Here is a 16,034-nt window from a genome sequence, read left to right on the forward strand (position 1 = left end):
TGAGATTAGGCGTAGAGAGAAACGAGGTGGAGACGAGCAGGCGGCAGCACTCGCAGAGCCGCACGCTGACTCTGTGTTTGATCTGCTAGGATTTTGTAGTTGTGATGTGTTGCTTTCATCTTCACATTAGGTTTGGTTGTTAGTGATGGTGACTTCTCTGATGCATTTGATAAATTATTAATTTATCTTTGAATTCTGATGATGCTGTCCTCCCCAGCACCTCCTTTCTGCTCCGCAGTGTTTCTTTGAGAGGCTTAAAAAATTGTTTGTCACCCCGATTATGGAGTAACTACTTTTTGAACTACACTTCTGAGGAACATCTTACATTTATATGTCCTTCTTTTCTTGATTTTCTTGATGTATAATTTGTTGTTTGATTTCTCACAAATGCTCAACAGCCTCTATTAAGACGCAAACTCTCTGTTACCACTCAATTTACTCTCAGGCCCTCTGACCACCACCCAAGTGACCCCTACTCCACCATCAAGAACATTCACCTCCAGTGCGAGTCCCTCTACCGTACGACCTCTGGCCTCCACCTCACGCCCAATCGGCTCCATTAACAAGCATCCCGATCTGCGTCCAATCACAGCAACTGTACCTGTCACTCGCCGGCCACCTCCTCCTGCTCCTCAAGGCCCAGATCGACCTTTTTGTGAGACTAAGCTCATTCGGGGAATCCAGTGGCCAACCACTCAGCGAGGGGAAACTGTGGATCGTCCCTGTCCTAAAGGATCTCTGGGTAAGGATATCAGCATGTAGCTCTTCTGTTTAAAATGCACTCATACTGCATGTAGTGCTGTGCAAAGGCATTCTTAACTTCATTGTATTTAACTGGAATTTTATAGAACAACACAAGGTAGATAATAATTGTGCTGCAGAAGGATACAGGTTCTCAAAATTTCCCCACAAATTAATATCTGAAAAGTGGGTCGTACAATTCTAAAAATAATTTTTTTTCCAAGCTGAGTTAGATTGGTCAAAGACAGATGGTCTCACATTTTCTTGCAAAAAAACATCAGTTGTTCTTAGTTTGGTCATTGTGATATGTGAATATGACTTGATCTAAACTATTTTATTGTGGTTTTGGCTCTATATCTCGGGTGTTATTCAGGTGGAAAGTAATTAACACATTTTGCAACTTCTAGTTTTCTTACAGAATTCAGCTCCAAACTGTAAACATTTTTAGATTTATACTTTGAGCTGGTGTGTCACATACAATCCTTATATATTCCATTAAAGCGCGTGGGTTTAACAGGACATGCATACTTTTGCAAGGCACTGTATGTACTTGCATGCTTCTGTTTTAAATCTTTCTATAATGCACATATCCCATCTTTGTAAGTCTTGTGCCGTATATATTCTCACACATTCCCAAGCCGTCAGGCTGTTTGTGCTCTCCTGCTTGTTTTTTTTTTCCACTGCTACCTCCTTCTGTCCCCATGCTGGTCCCACCAGTGTGCGTCGTCTCTGAGGACTCACAGATAAAAGCTTGTCCTCCATAAATGAAAGGCTCATCTCCCACAGAAACAGAGCTGATTGAAAGTGGCACATAATGAAATGAAAGGCCACATAACACGGACTTCACTTTCCTCCGTGTTATTTGCCGTACTTTCAGACATCTAGCCGTCAAAAAAAAAGCAAAACAAAGAACGATATCTCACTCAGTCTTCCTCTCGAATTGTTTTTGTTGTTTTTTTGATGTTATCTTAATGTTGATTTAGCAGCAGATGTAATTGCTCATCATGAATCAGTTCTGTGATCAATAAAGGAGAGAATAAGAAAAGTTTAAAAGAGAAAGAAGAAAATCAGCAGGCAAGAGCGAGAAAGAAGCAGATAAAACAAAATCACATCTGCTATGATCCCGCTATAACTACGAAGCGTTGCTCCATCATCTCTATCATCTGTGCTCGTCCAATTGGCTTCTCTCTTTGTCCTATATGGTAACCGTCCTCTTCTCCTCCGCTTTGTCTTTGTGACTTGATGTTGGGTATTTGTGTTAGCAGCAGTAGATAGACCCCTCCCTGCTTCTGTCCCTGCATGGTGTCCTTCCTCTGAACCCTCGCACTGAGCAAAAACACCAGAGTGGAAATGAGATTCTGCAGAAGGCGCTCACTTCCATCAGGTGTTTTTATTCGACAGTGAGGAATCATACCTGATGTTCTTTATGTGTGACTGTGTGCAGAGATGAAATATTATGTGAAGGTACAAGAATACAGTAGCCCCCCCCCCTTCATCTTTCCTCCTGTGTTCACTGTCTTTATCATCTTATTTAACCTTTTTCCATTCAGTCTCATTTCTCTCTGTTTTCCTCTTCTTTCCTCCTCCTCCTTCATACTCGTCTTCAAACACTTTGAGTATTGCATATTTAAAATTAATTCTGTTTAATTCTGCTAGGCTAAAACTATCACAAGCTCTCTTTGTTCATCCCTCTCCTTCACACTGACTCCTTTAATTGCAGTCACCTAATGCTTATTATCTCTCCATTCCCCTCCACTCGTCTTCCTTCTATCCGCCTTTTCTCCAGGCATTGCTTCGTTCCAGTGTTTGGCGGACCAGGTCATTTGGAACCCACGGGGTCCTGACCTGAGTAACTGCACCTCCCCATGGGTCAACCAGGTGGCACAGAAGGTGAGACCCAGAGCCACATCCCTGGTCAGAGGTCTGTCTCTTTCTTCTTTCTTCTGCCCTTTTCCCCTGGACACCTCCCCTATCCACACATGATAAAACATTAACATATATCCAAGGCTGTCCTGATTAAAATAGAGATCTTTTATTACAAGGCGTGTGCTCATGTTGATTAATTAATTATTTTTTTCCCCCCACAAACATAATAAGATTGACGTTAGCCTGCATTTGTTGTAAAAAAGCCCCAAAAACTCCTGCAGTCTCACAATTCTTGCAAAGTTTGACTCACATTTACTGTAAAACAAGACACATAAACCTTTTTTTTTATGTCTGGTCTTAAATCAAAACAAATTTGCCTGTCATGTTTTTTTTTTTTTTTTTTTTGCTAAATGATAAATAAAAGTGAGAATTTATTGGCATGTTTATGTTCACATGAAAATAGGAATTATTTTCTAAGAGTTCCTATTTGCAATTTCCAACCCTGCTCATAAAGGTGAGATCAGGGCTTTGTTATGGCCTCTCCAAATATCGATTCCTGTCTTCAACTATATCTTACTTTTACGCAAAAACTAAACTTCATAGCTTTGTACCGATCCATAAGCATTTATGCTTGGATATAAGTAAATATCCAAGCCACATGTGTGATCAAAGCAGCTAAATTGGATGTATTAATTATTTCTCGATGCATATTGCTGATGGATTTCCTTGAAACCTTTCTAAAGTGTCTGTGCTTTGAAGGATATCACCCTTTAAAGAACTGCCATTGGAAAAATCCACTTTACCAGAAAAAAATCAATTGCAGCTGCAACGTGTTTGCAGCGACTGCAATTTGCAGGTGAAAAACGTCTAAGAATAATAAAAACTTCATGGTGCATTCTGCACGGTTTGTCCTTGTATAAAAGAATACAAAACCACCTAATATTAGAGGGAATTCTGTGTGTGGGATTGGCAAATAAATCTGGATACTTCCTTCTTTTCTGTAGATAAAGAGTGGGGAGAATGCTCCTAATATAGCCAGTGAGCTGGTGAACCACACGCGAGGCCGGATCCAAGCCGGTGATATTAGTTCAACTGTCCGGCTGATTGAGCAGCTGCTGGATATACTGGACGCCCAGCTTCAAGCCCTGAAGCCCAGAAATAAAGAATCAGCTGGACGAAACTACAATAAGGTACAAGAAGGTGTAAATGAAGACACACACAAATCAAACATTAGAAAGCAACATTTATGGCATAGACTATTACACATTTTAGTATCTTTCGTTTTCTTTTTTCAGTTGAATAAATCCAAGCTTTGTTTTCTTCTCTCCAGTTCCAGAAGCGGGAGCAGAATTGTCGGGCATACATCCAGGTAGGCGTTTTTCTTTTATCTGTCTTCTTTAAATGCCTGGAATCAAACTGTTCTGAGACTTTGAATAACTGAGGCAAGATTAAACTTTGGAGCAGACTGGGTTTGTGTGGATGAAATTCCTCAAGCTCCATAGCAGAATTAATGTCCTGTCTTTGGGATAATCACTTACAAAACCTCTGGTTTGTGCTGAAGGACAGACAGCATTCACTGTAATTAGATGTATTCCACACATTAAAATAACTTAATCTGTATATATATATTTTTTTTACTACTGGTGTTATTGTTATGTATATTTATAAAATTGTGTCACTTCATAAAGAACTCATCTGCCTGAGGCATAATCCTGCTGTGCTGTGATGGAGCTTAAGGTATATGTTTAATATCAGCCTTGGCCTCATCATCTTGCACAATAAGGTACAATATCTGTCGCTTGGAGAAAATCTAATTTGACTACACTATGAAAAGCAACAGTTTGTCTTATGACACCCTTCTTTGCGTTTTCAATATGTATGCAATATCTTTGGCTCTGGGAAAGCTCTTATCTAATTTCAAGAAAAAGCATTGTGTATGCTGCTTTGTAATGATAAAATGCAGCACTCTGCAGCAGCCAGTCTTTTATGCGCCTTGACCTCTCTGCATCCTGCTGTAATATGACCCCCACGTCTTATGATCCGCGTTTGTGCAGGATGAATGCAAAGCATGCGGTGCCGAAAGTTACAGGGCTATTACTTTGTGTCACTTGCTGCAAGGTAGCTTTGCATAATAACCACTGATCCAAGGATAACATACAAACATCCTCTGCCTTTTTCCTCTGCCACGACTGGAGTGCATTCTGATGCTCGATTCGTTTTCTTAACGGCAATGCTCTTTATTCCACACAGCAGTCTATCCTTCATTTTGAGAGGTCTGAACAAGAGAATTACATGATTCATCAAGCAGGCTACTCCAATAAATTGGATAGCTGATACAACCATCAAAATTGCCATTAAATGAATTCTAAGTGTGAAATAGAATGGTAATATGTCTGACATGGCATAATAACAAATTTATTGCAGGAGCCTGGTAAGCTTTTTGGAAATAATTATAGGAAACTTGTAAGTTAAATATCTTATCAAACATGTTTGGACTGCATCATTTAATACACAAAATAAATCATTACAAATACACTGATAAGCAAATTCAGGCGCAAACTGGTAATTAATGATAGGTAATTAACAGCTAATAGCACTTCCTGAGAAAAGAGTTAGGCTCTTAAAAACAGTGTTAATGAGCGACTGCCTGATAATTAGTCATCCAGAATTAGGCTTACTCAGAAATGGATATGAAGTGACGCAAAACCAAAAAGTAATAATCATTACTGTCATTTCTGTAGAGATGTATCAATCACATGTTCTGAAGCCATTTCAGATCACAATTACAACAGATTTTTACCAATTGTTAAATCAAGGGTTAGGGTTGAATGAATCTGGACTGTTCACAAAGATCAAGCAGAGCATCAACAATTGTTTTATTTGTTGATCTCTAACTTCCTGCTTCTTTCTCTGACTTCAATATGAGACGCCTCAAGGATATGGAAATTAGTCTTCTCTTAGAACCAATTTCCACATGAATACTGTCGTTGACAACGTGAGCTGTTAATGTATCAGGATTGGGCACTAGATCAGTAAAAATATATGTATTAGAATATGCAGCAGAAGAAAACATTGACCCCAATTATCTTGTTCTGGTCACCAGCAGTTATAGTCACTATAACCTTGCTGTTGTTGAAATTTTGACTTCTGTAAGTCCTCTTAATACAAAAGTAAGACATTTCTGATAATATAATCTATGCATATGACATGTTTTTGTTCCAGGCGGTTGTTCAGACAGTGGACAACTTGCTCCGTCCTGAGGCGCTGGACTCATGGCAGGACATGAACAGCACAGAGCAGGCTCACACCGCCACCATGCTCCTGGATGTCCTGGAAAAAGGAGCTTTCCTCCTGGCCAACAACATGTACGGGAACCGCTTCTCTGACCGGGCCCCCAGCGTCGGTGAGAGAAAAGTTTTGTTTGTTTTATGGATATAACCAGAAATGGACTCCGATCCACCTGGTGAAGCTCTGGCTCAAGTTCACGGCTCTGTATTTTCACCACCAGATCTGGAGGTGCACGTCGTCAACACGGAGATGGATCTTCAGGATTTGTCATTCCCACAGAATTATGCCAGCGACAGCACCATTCAGCTTTCAGCCTCCACCATCAAGCAGTACAGTCGCAACGGTCAGCGGCCTTCTATCCTCCTCTTCCTCGCCCCCTACGTCTGAAAGGCTGCGCTGTCCTTAGCAGCTCTCTCGCTTATGTTTTCATTTGCATTTTTGTGCAATCTTAAAACAATCTGCATGCAGTTGACTAAGTTATTGGTTCATAATAACAGCCTAATCAGATTAACAAAAGTGCTGAGACAATTTCTTTTCTTGATGGTTTCTTAACAGCAGTCTTAATAGAATAGCTGGGGAGGCGTGTAGATTACAATCGGCCCCAGCCTGGCACAGCTATCTCAGCACTCTCTCTCCTTTCTCTTCCTCATTGCCTTGCTTAGTCTTTCCACCATCTTATCCCCGTGTCACATCTCTCTTGTTTCCACCTCCCCCCTTCCCACCGCATCATCCTTTCTCTCTCCCCTCCTCTTTCAGCAGCCCCCCATCCCTACCCTCCCTCTGTTTTCTGCCTCCGCTAGACTCTGCAGTGGGAACGAGATTAGAATGATTGAAACAAACCCACATGAAATATTCATATGGAATAATAAGAGATCTGTGAATGCTTGAGGGATGAATGTTCCATTGCCCTCCACATTAAATCTCGCTCTCTTGCACCAGTCAAAATGAAACGGTCCTTACCATCATTCTAACCTTCACTAACTCCCTCTCTCCATCTCCCTTTCACTCACTCCGTCGCTCTCTGTCTTTGCCATTTTTGCTGCTGTTTCCATATCATGCCCTCATTTCTCTATTTTACTCCCTCCCTCATGGTTTTGTGCAGCTCCACTTTTTAAATAACTAAGGTCTTTTTCACACTTTATTATTAAATTCTTGCCCTCTCATGTAATCTTTTGCAGGACAAGTAAAAGTGGTGTTCATTCTGTACAAAAATTTGGGATCTTTCTTGTCCACTGAGAATGCTACAGTGAAAATAGAAATGGAGGGACCGAACTATGAGAGGAAACGACTGGCGGTCAACTCCCATGTAATCGCCGCCTCCATCAACAAAGAGTCCAGCAGAGTGTTTCTCACTCAGCCGGTCATCTTCACACTCAAACATCTTCAGGTAGCGTTATTATTTTTGGCTTTGGGGGTCATATTTAAATGGTTTAAGCTGTCAAACAAAAGCTGAAATTTTCAAATGCTGTTGTCATTGAAGAAGAAATATTACCCAAATCATTCTTTGTCCTTGTTAAATCATAAATTAACTGTTAACTATTATATGGAAGCTGAGTTCAGTTTCATTGGCCACATGCAGGCCTGATTACTAAGAAATTATTCCAATAGAACATTTTAGACATGAAGTAGGATTACAAATCCTAAACAACAAAACATTATGCCAGGATCTGAGACATTTAAGAAGAGATAAGACCCACTTCATTCACATCACTCCGTAATATTTACAAAGCTATTTTTAAAAATTTGGGACCACAATTATACACTAAAGGAGACTTTGTGAAAAACTTTATGAACCTTCAAAGTGCTGTCTGACCTACCAAAAATAAAAGCTTCTGGTGACTCGACAAAGAACATGTAAAGCATTGGAGATATTATTTGCTTCGGTTAACACCCTTGTTTGTTTTAAGTCAAAAAAGGAGAGAGAGAGCAAAAATATGCCTGGACAAGTCTCAGAAAACCATAAAATTCTCTCTTAATTCACAAGACCAAATTTTTTAAAGTCTGTGCATGCCTTTACATCTGAGGTGAATCTGACAAAATGATTCTTAAAAAGAACAATGCTCCTACAGTCAAACAATAGTCAAAACCATACCAGGAAGTTTACATTTGAGTGTCTCAAGAAGAAAAATGTTTGGCAAAGTCAATCAAAATTAAAGTCAGTTTTGATTGACTTCAAATACACCAATTCATGTTTTAAAACTCTTTGCTGAGGCAAAATTAAAATTGTCCTGCAAAGGGGAATGAGCCAAAATTTCTGCTCAGAGATGTAAAACACTCATTACCGGTTATCACAAACACTTGATAGCATCGTTGCAGCCAGCGGGCGACATAGCCAGTTATTAGGTTTATTTTTTGCATACTGTTGGAGGTGGTTGTTTTGGATAATTGCCCTCATTTAAAACCGTAATTTAAAATCATCTTTTTATGTTTATTCAGATTACGATTAGCTAAAAGAAAATGAACAGATTTGATGACCATCTTTCCTGCAGAACAAGAATTACTACACTCCGAATTGTTCGTTTTGGAACTACTCCGAGCGCTCCATGACAGGCCAGTGGTCGTCGCAGGGCTGCAGGCTGCTTGACACCAACGGCACACACACCACGTGCTCCTGCAGCCACCTCACCAACTTCGCCGTGCTCATGGCTCACCACGAGGCGGATGTAAGGCAGCGAGGGCGTGGCACGCAGATACACATTTAAAATGGAAGTGGGTTAATTTATGCTGACATTCATTCGCGTGAGCATTAGCACTCACTCAGTCACACACCCTCACACACCCATGCACAATAATGTTCCCTTCTCAAGGCTGACAAGCTCTTTGTTTTGAATTTTGTCTTTTTCTTCTTTCACACTGACATTCAGGGAGGCAACAGCTTACAAATTCATGTCCCGCTACTTCTAGCTGACATTCACATGAATTTAAATGTCATGTTTTTTTCAGAATGTCTTGTCTTTTGTCTTCACATTTTAGCTCTGTGCATATATTTACAAATATTAAATAAGGCAATTTGGCTCTTTCTTTCCCCTTCCCCTCTTTCCATCCTTTCCTCTTTCGTTTCTGCTGCTTATCTCCTGTCCCACTATTCTTCCTTCACAATGTTCTATTTTTTCATGGGGGGATTTTTTGACATGGGGAAATTGTTTGTTTCTAATCCCACACCCCCACCGTTTTCCTTTCTACACTCCTTACACCTGTTTATTTTCTCTGTCGCTTTTTAATCCGCTAGGGTCGGATGCACGAACTGATCCTGTTCGTCATCACCTGGGTGGGCATCGTCATCTCCCTGGTGTGTCTGGCCATCTGCATCTCCACTTTCTGTTTCCTGCGGGGTCTGCAGACTGACCGCAACACAATCCACAAGAACCTCTGCATCAACCTCTTTATCGCCGAGCTGCTTTTCCTCATCGGTATCGACAAGACAGAATATCATGTGAGTTTTTCAGCCATAGAGCCTCCTACCTCACCTCCTTTTTCTACATTTTTATGCATGATTTTGATGTGGATTTTTTTCCCCCCTTGGTAATTAAACACGTGTCCTTTTTCTTGCATTAAGAAGCCTCCTTTAGAACTCAATTTACTTGCTTATATGTTGTAAATTAGACAGAGTCAAAAGGTCAGGTTAGTTTCTAATGCATAATTAACTTGAGAATGACATTTACAGCATAAATCAGGTGATTTAACAAACTTATTTCTACTGACTTGCTGTGAAACTGAAGCTGAGGCATTGTGTCATTAATTTACTCTATAAAACCTTTACTAGACAAGGTAATAAATTACCTCTCAATGATGTGCACAGTACTAGTCACCGAGGGGCAGCTTTTCTTTTTTCCCCTCTTTTTTGTGTTCGGTACCTGATAGTGACCCTGTTCTGTCCTCTCCTTTTTTTTTGCTTGGTTAAATGTCTTAATCTCAACGATTCCTCTTACTTCGCCCTAATTTTTTTTCTTTCATTCCTCTTCCCTTCTGTCGTCCTTCCTTATCGCTGCCCTCAGATCGTCTGTCCCATCTTTGCTGGCCTTCTCCATTTTTTCTTCTTGGCTGCCTTCTCCTGGATGTGTCTGGAGGGTGTGCAACTCTATCTCATGCTCGTGGAGGTCTTTGAGAGCGAGTACTCACGCAAAAAGTACTACTATCTGTGCGGCTACTGCTTCCCCGCGCTGGTGGTGGGCATCTCTGCAGCCATAGACTACAGGAGCTATGGGACCAAGAAAGCGTACGTGTGAAGACAGGCCTTTTGCACCTGCAGATTGAGAAGTAGGATTATGTTATTCCCCCAGCTGGAAAAGTAATATGCAGTGCTGTGTGAGTGGCTCTTGTGCCTCCCCACAGACCGGGTTTTCTGAGTACACTTAGCCGAAGCCCGATTATTAGCCTTTATAACATAATCCGCTGAGACAGGGATGTAATGTGTGCATGCCTGCCAGTGTGTGCGTGTTTTTATTCCTGCACACGACTTGCTGTGTTTGTATGTTGTTCCTGAGCTTAGCCGCATATAACTCTCTCCTCTGTGCCACTCCAGATGCTGGCTGCGAGTGGATAACTATTTCATCTGGAGCTTCATTGGACCTGTGTCATTTGTTATTATGGTATTACCTTGTCAAACACTATTCTCTACACCTCAGTTTTTCGAATCAAGAGTACTCATGAGGAATCCTTTTATTTTGGGAAACTAAACAATGCAAATACATTTATGGACAGGTTTTGTTAACTTCTTTTATCATGTGTTTGTAGCTCAACCTCATTTTCCTCATGATCACGCTGCATAAAATGATTCGCAATTCTTCAGCACTCAAGCCAGATTCGAGTCGTCTGGATAACATAAAGTTAGTTCTAGTTATTACATAACCTGAATCAGTTTTTCTGTTGAACACCACCCTAAGATGAGCTCTTATTTCCTGTTTTTTGTCCAATTCTCTCAGGTCGTGGGCTCTTGGGGCCATTGCGTTGCTGTTCTTGCTTGGGCTAACGTGGGCCTTTGGCCTCCTCTTTATTAATGAGAACACAGTAATTATGGCCTACCTGTTCACTACCTTCAATGCCTTCCAGGGAATGTTCATCTTCATCTTCCATTGTGCACTGCAGAAGAAGGTAACAAAACAAATCGCTGAAAGTCTAGTAAAAATATCCATATGCCTTAAATGTGTTCATAATTTGCAGTTGTTGGATTTGTTACATTATAGACCTACTAATAAGGGCATTAATGTGAAATGAAAGAAAGATTTTATATACTGGTTGTTAACTAAATGCTGTACAAATACCAAAGTATTGTGCCAATTTGTATTAGCCTCCTCCACTTTGATATTCAAGTAATAATGATACAAAACAGAATCCAGTGCCTTCAGAAGTCACCTATAATCAGTAATTTGATTCTTTGGAGAACATTAGCAAGCATTATTATAAACACCAAGAAATCTGTCAAAAGGACAAGTATTAATCATGTACTCCATAAATCTGGCCTCAAATAAATTATGTTTCTCTCATAATTACAGTTTTGGACAAGCCATCCAGTGAACACAACAAACTGAATATTACACCATCCCTGTGTCGAAGCATAGTGGTGGCAGCATCACGATCAGTCTGTTTTAGAAAGAAAAGGACAAAGAAGTGTGTTTTTAAAAATACCAAGCTGCTAGAAAGAGACCTGAAACCACTTGCAACTGTTTTGCATCGGAAGGTGGTTCTTCCACTTAAGAACTTTAATTCATGATTATCTAAAGAAACTCTTAAGGCCAGTGGCAAAAATAATTAAAATTCATCATGCATGCTTAGATGCATTGCATTTGGAACATTTTTAAATAGCTGAATGAAATACCCGGCTTGCATGCAGCAGCCTATTGAAACTATATTTTTCAGTTTATGAATCATTCCTTCAACCTACTCACCTTGCTGTTTTTTTCATTCCTTCTTGCAGGTCCATAAGGAGTACAGTAAATGTCTGCGTCACTCCTACTGTTGCAGCCGCTCCTCCACCAACAGCTCTCACGGCTCCCTGAAGAACTCCGGCCTGCGCGCCAACAACCGCTACTACAGCGGCAGCCAAGCTCGCCATGCAGCTGCCCACAGACAGGTGCAGACAAGACAGACTCACTCATAAAACCACGCAGACGCACGTCTTTACACAACTTTTTGGATAATCAAATTGTGTTTCTCATTGAGGAAATGGGTTGGAAATCTGTCTTTGCTGCAAAATGATTATTTGTTTTATTTCTGTGGAGTAGAAAGATAAAAAGATTTTTATTCAAATGACTCTACTGGTGGCTATTTAAGAATGATGCTAAAAAGAGCAGGAGCTCTCTTATGCAAGATTTGGAAGCATAAAGTGTTGTAGGTGCAGAGGTTTTATTATTTACCAATACCTATTATTCAGAGATTGTTTTCTGGAGAATAACTTACTTTTTCGAGTCACTTATAAACCACAATCAAGATACATAAATTTTAAATGACACCGCGGTAATACTTTTGTTCTGTAGGGCAGGGGAATAAAGAGTGTTATATCACCATTTGCATCATTACAAGTAAACAATCCTTTTGATCCGCTTGCATATTCACAATTTGTTTTGAAAGTTTCACTGCTACCTTTCAGAAAAGTGTTGGCAGATCAGTGCTGTACATCAGAGATGACTCATTGAAAGATATCTTTAGAAGCTCATGTATTTATATAGATGCAGAAACCATCACAGAGGAGTTGCTGAAATCCTGTTCATGCTGTGATCTTTGGAGAGACACATGAGACACAAACAAACATGGCCGAATGTTCTTTACAATCAACAAACAAGCGTTTCCAAAATGTAATAACATGCAACAATTGTATCAGCTACTGCAATCACATCTTGCGCATCGCGAGCTCATTAACCCACCATGATAATGTGGCAAAGTTGCACGCCTCTTTACCCCGAGCTCGAATCTCTTTTGTCTGACATGCTTGTCTATTGTTCTTTGTAGATCACACAAAGCCTCCTGGATTTGATTACAGCTATCACATTGATTTGCAAAAATCTAGCCACAGCATACTGTATATACATTATGTTCTCTGGATACATAAGGAGACAACATGGAAAATATGCCATATTTTTATCTTACAGATTTAAATTGAACAAATCTTCTAAGTGTTTACACAAAAGTAACCAGAGTAAACCCAAACCTCAGCTTTTAAATAGTGATTTAATTTCTTAAGAGGAAAAAAAAAGCCGAACCACTCCAGCCCTATGTGAAAATGTAATTGCCCTCTAAACTTAATAACTGGTTGTGCCACCCCTGGCAGCAAGCATTTACAAAAGCCTGACAATGAGTCTGTCAAAAGGTTCTGTTAATGTGATTTCTTGATTATACAGGTCAGAGAGTAACCAGGCCCGTGCGAGGCTAGTGAAATTGAACCCCCCCAAAAAAAAATCCTTAGTTATAACAGGCAATTCATGATTTGACAAAAACAGTGATTATTCTTTTACACAGGGCCAAGTTGATTTGAATGAAAAAAAGAAAATTATTTGGAAACCAGAACTACAAGTGATCTGGAAGGTTGCTACAAGAACAAAAAGTCTTTAGTGTATTTTGGTACCAAGCCAAAGCTGGTTTATAAAACAAGAAAGCATTTTAAGGTCTATTCTCTGAGCTACAGCAAGTCAGTGTAAAAACTTTAGAACTGGGGTGTTCCTCTCCATTTTTGTAGTTTTCATGAGAGCACAAGCAGCAGGATTCTGAATCAGTAGAGGCTTTTTATGCAGACCGGTGGAGTTGGTTGCAGTAATCAATCTGATTAAATATAAACACATGGATTTATTCTGCTGGAATATTAACCCTTTTATTGTGGAAATGTTATTTAGGTAACTTTGCAATTGTCTTTATGTGTCTTTCTAAGTTGAAGTTTGGGTCCATCTCTACACCTACATTTTTGACCCTTTTCTGGAGTTTCTAGTTGAGTGCTGACCATCAAACATTCCTCTTTAGGTCCAAAAATAATTACTTCCGTTTTATTTTATTTATTAAAGGGAATATTGCTGTTTTCTAAACAATGACAGAAGACTGACAGTGTGCCAGTAGGACTGGCCTCCATGAATTTAATTTGGCCTATTAATCTTTGCTTTATAGCCTCCATCATGTAAATGGGACAAACGTGTATCATCTGCCACTCACTGCATTTTGCTTTGCCCCTAGAGTCGAATCCGTAGGATGTGGAACGACACGGTTCGAAAGCAGACAGAATCTTCATTCATGGCAGGAGATATAAACAGCACCCCGACGCTCAACCGTGGTGAGACCCTCGCTATTTCACCCCCTTTGAATTATTCACACTTAAATGCTTACAAACACAAATGAATTAAAGCAGAAATGACCAAGAGTGGACACAGCAGAGGAAAAAAAATATATCGTAATTCACAGTGAATGTGTTCACACTCCTGTATGCAGGATGATGAAATGTGTGCTCATGCTGCTCTAGTGTTGCTATAAGGTTATTTACTGATGCAATTTGCAAATAGTGATTATTAGCAGCAGAAGTTTTGCCGGTCAAAGACTTCCTCTTGAGATGGTGAGTTTCGTAACCTGCTGTGTTTCAGTTAGGTGATGCTCGCAGCAGCTGCAAGTCAGTAATGTCCTGAAGCAACAGCTGAAATATATGGAGCTTGGCTTCTTTCTGCTCTGAAAGGAGGCTTTTTATGTTGCTTTTTTACCTGTTTATCTTGTTTCCTGAGGCAACGTTGGAATGGCTTTGACATACTCTTGCCAAAATGCAACAGGATTACAACATAAAAAAATCATTGAACATTGCCTCTCTTTAACCGTGTTTTCTTTGCAGTTGATTTAAGAGGCATAGTGAGGCAGTTGACTTCTGTCCTCTTTCTTCCTTTTAGGTTTGTATAAACACAAATTCCTTTGACACTAATATGATAGCAACACTGAAAAGAGTTGCATCTTGGAACAAACTAATTAATCTTTAAACTGACTTTTAATTGACTAGTGCAGCATACACAGAGGCTATAGTCCTCAACGCAGGTTTGATTCCCAGCCCTGGGCTATTTGCTGCATGTTCTTCCACCTCGTCTGCTCTTCCTGTCAACCTGTAAGTGAATAAAGACAACTACTGCTAAAAACAGACCTGGGTGAACATACATATAGTTGGTCTTTAGCAGCAGACTTTTTTTCAATCAGTTGTTTAATTGTTCAAAACTAATATTGAACCAGCCACTCATGTAACATCTCAATAAAGTTAGCCTTCAAGTTGACTAAATTAGCTTCCTATAACGTCTTCGTAACTAAAGTTGAAAGAGTTTTTCAGCCCGTCATAAAAAAGACACATAAACCGCCAGCATTGCTGATTATCGCAGCCTTTTGCAAATGGCGGCGTCACTGCAGGTGCAATCAGTGGCACCGAGATGATCTAGGTTGGCTCAGGTTCCAGACTCGTTTTTTAAGGTGGGGAGGGTCGGTGTTGATCATGACACTGAGGCAGTTGCTAAATCAGCCATCACTCTCTATGCTAATTTCATCCATTTTGTTTTTAATGAACTGATTAGCGTGTGAGCGAACAGGGGGTAATTATTCTAATTGAGGAGAGAGACAGGAGCAAGGCAGGGGGTGAGGACGAGGTGTGTTGCGAGCGAGCTAGATAGATGAGAGGTGTCTATGTCAGTCTGTGTCTTTGTGTGGCTCGGTTTGTTGGTTGCTGGAGGTTTTCTTTGTCGCGATAGAGCAATCACCAGACCTGGAGGAGACGTACTATGTGGATCACTTCATGATGTGCTGTCAAACACAAACAAATGAGCTGTGAAGCCTTTATTTTCCATGCGAGTGAGAGAAGTTTGGCAGAAAGTTAAAGAGGAAGGCATCTGGGGAGACATGTATAGTGTAAGACGCTATCATGGAGAAATAATTACAGGGCTGAGTCTGGAGGAGAGATGTGTTATCGCTGCCATCTAAGATCTCTTTGATTTCTTCAATGCACTTCCGTATGAACCAGAGTCTCTTCCTGACAATAGTAATCTGTCCAGAAGAAAACAATATATTATATATAGACTGAGAGCATCCCATGCTTCCCCTTGCCCTACTTTTCTTTACACTTTGAGCTACTTTCTTTAATTCTCTACAAAATATTCCCATAAGGAGGTATGCACAGACAGCTAATCCCAACTAATTTGGTGATG

At 40.2% G+C, this 16,034-nt stretch overlaps 1 protein-coding gene across 2 annotated transcripts in view; it reads left to right on the top strand.

The window, feature by feature from the left end:
• The window catches only part of adgrl1a (adhesion G protein-coupled receptor L1a), a 104,557-nt gene that overhangs the window by 80,180 nt on the left and 8,343 nt on the right, over positions 1-16,034 (top strand). For both annotated transcript variants that reach the window (XM_055035328.1, XM_055035329.1), the window contains 15 exons: positions 446-742; positions 2,528-2,631; positions 3,612-3,797; positions 3,938-3,976; positions 5,830-6,010; positions 6,116-6,238; positions 7,074-7,282; positions 8,385-8,558; positions 9,125-9,328; positions 9,891-10,111; positions 10,418-10,484; positions 10,630-10,721; positions 10,818-10,986; positions 11,810-11,965; positions 14,050-14,146. In XM_055035328.1, coding sequence (XP_054891303.1) covers positions 446-742; positions 2,528-2,631; positions 3,612-3,797; positions 3,938-3,976; positions 5,830-6,010; positions 6,116-6,238; positions 7,074-7,282; positions 8,385-8,558; positions 9,125-9,328; positions 9,891-10,111; positions 10,418-10,484; positions 10,630-10,721; positions 10,818-10,986; positions 11,810-11,965; positions 14,050-14,146 — 2,319 coding nt within the window. The remainder of the gene's footprint in view (positions 1-445; positions 743-2,527; positions 2,632-3,611; positions 3,798-3,937; positions 3,977-5,829; positions 6,011-6,115; positions 6,239-7,073; positions 7,283-8,384; positions 8,559-9,124; positions 9,329-9,890; positions 10,112-10,417; positions 10,485-10,629; positions 10,722-10,817; positions 10,987-11,809; positions 11,966-14,049; positions 14,147-16,034) is intronic.

This window comes from Poeciliopsis prolifica, unplaced genomic scaffold, assembly GCF_027474105.1.
Source record: "Poeciliopsis prolifica strain line A6 unplaced genomic scaffold, Auburn_PproV2 SCAFFOLD010, whole genome shotgun sequence".
In the NCBI taxonomy this organism is placed as follows: Eukaryota; Metazoa; Chordata; class Actinopteri; order Cyprinodontiformes; family Poeciliidae; genus Poeciliopsis; species Poeciliopsis prolifica.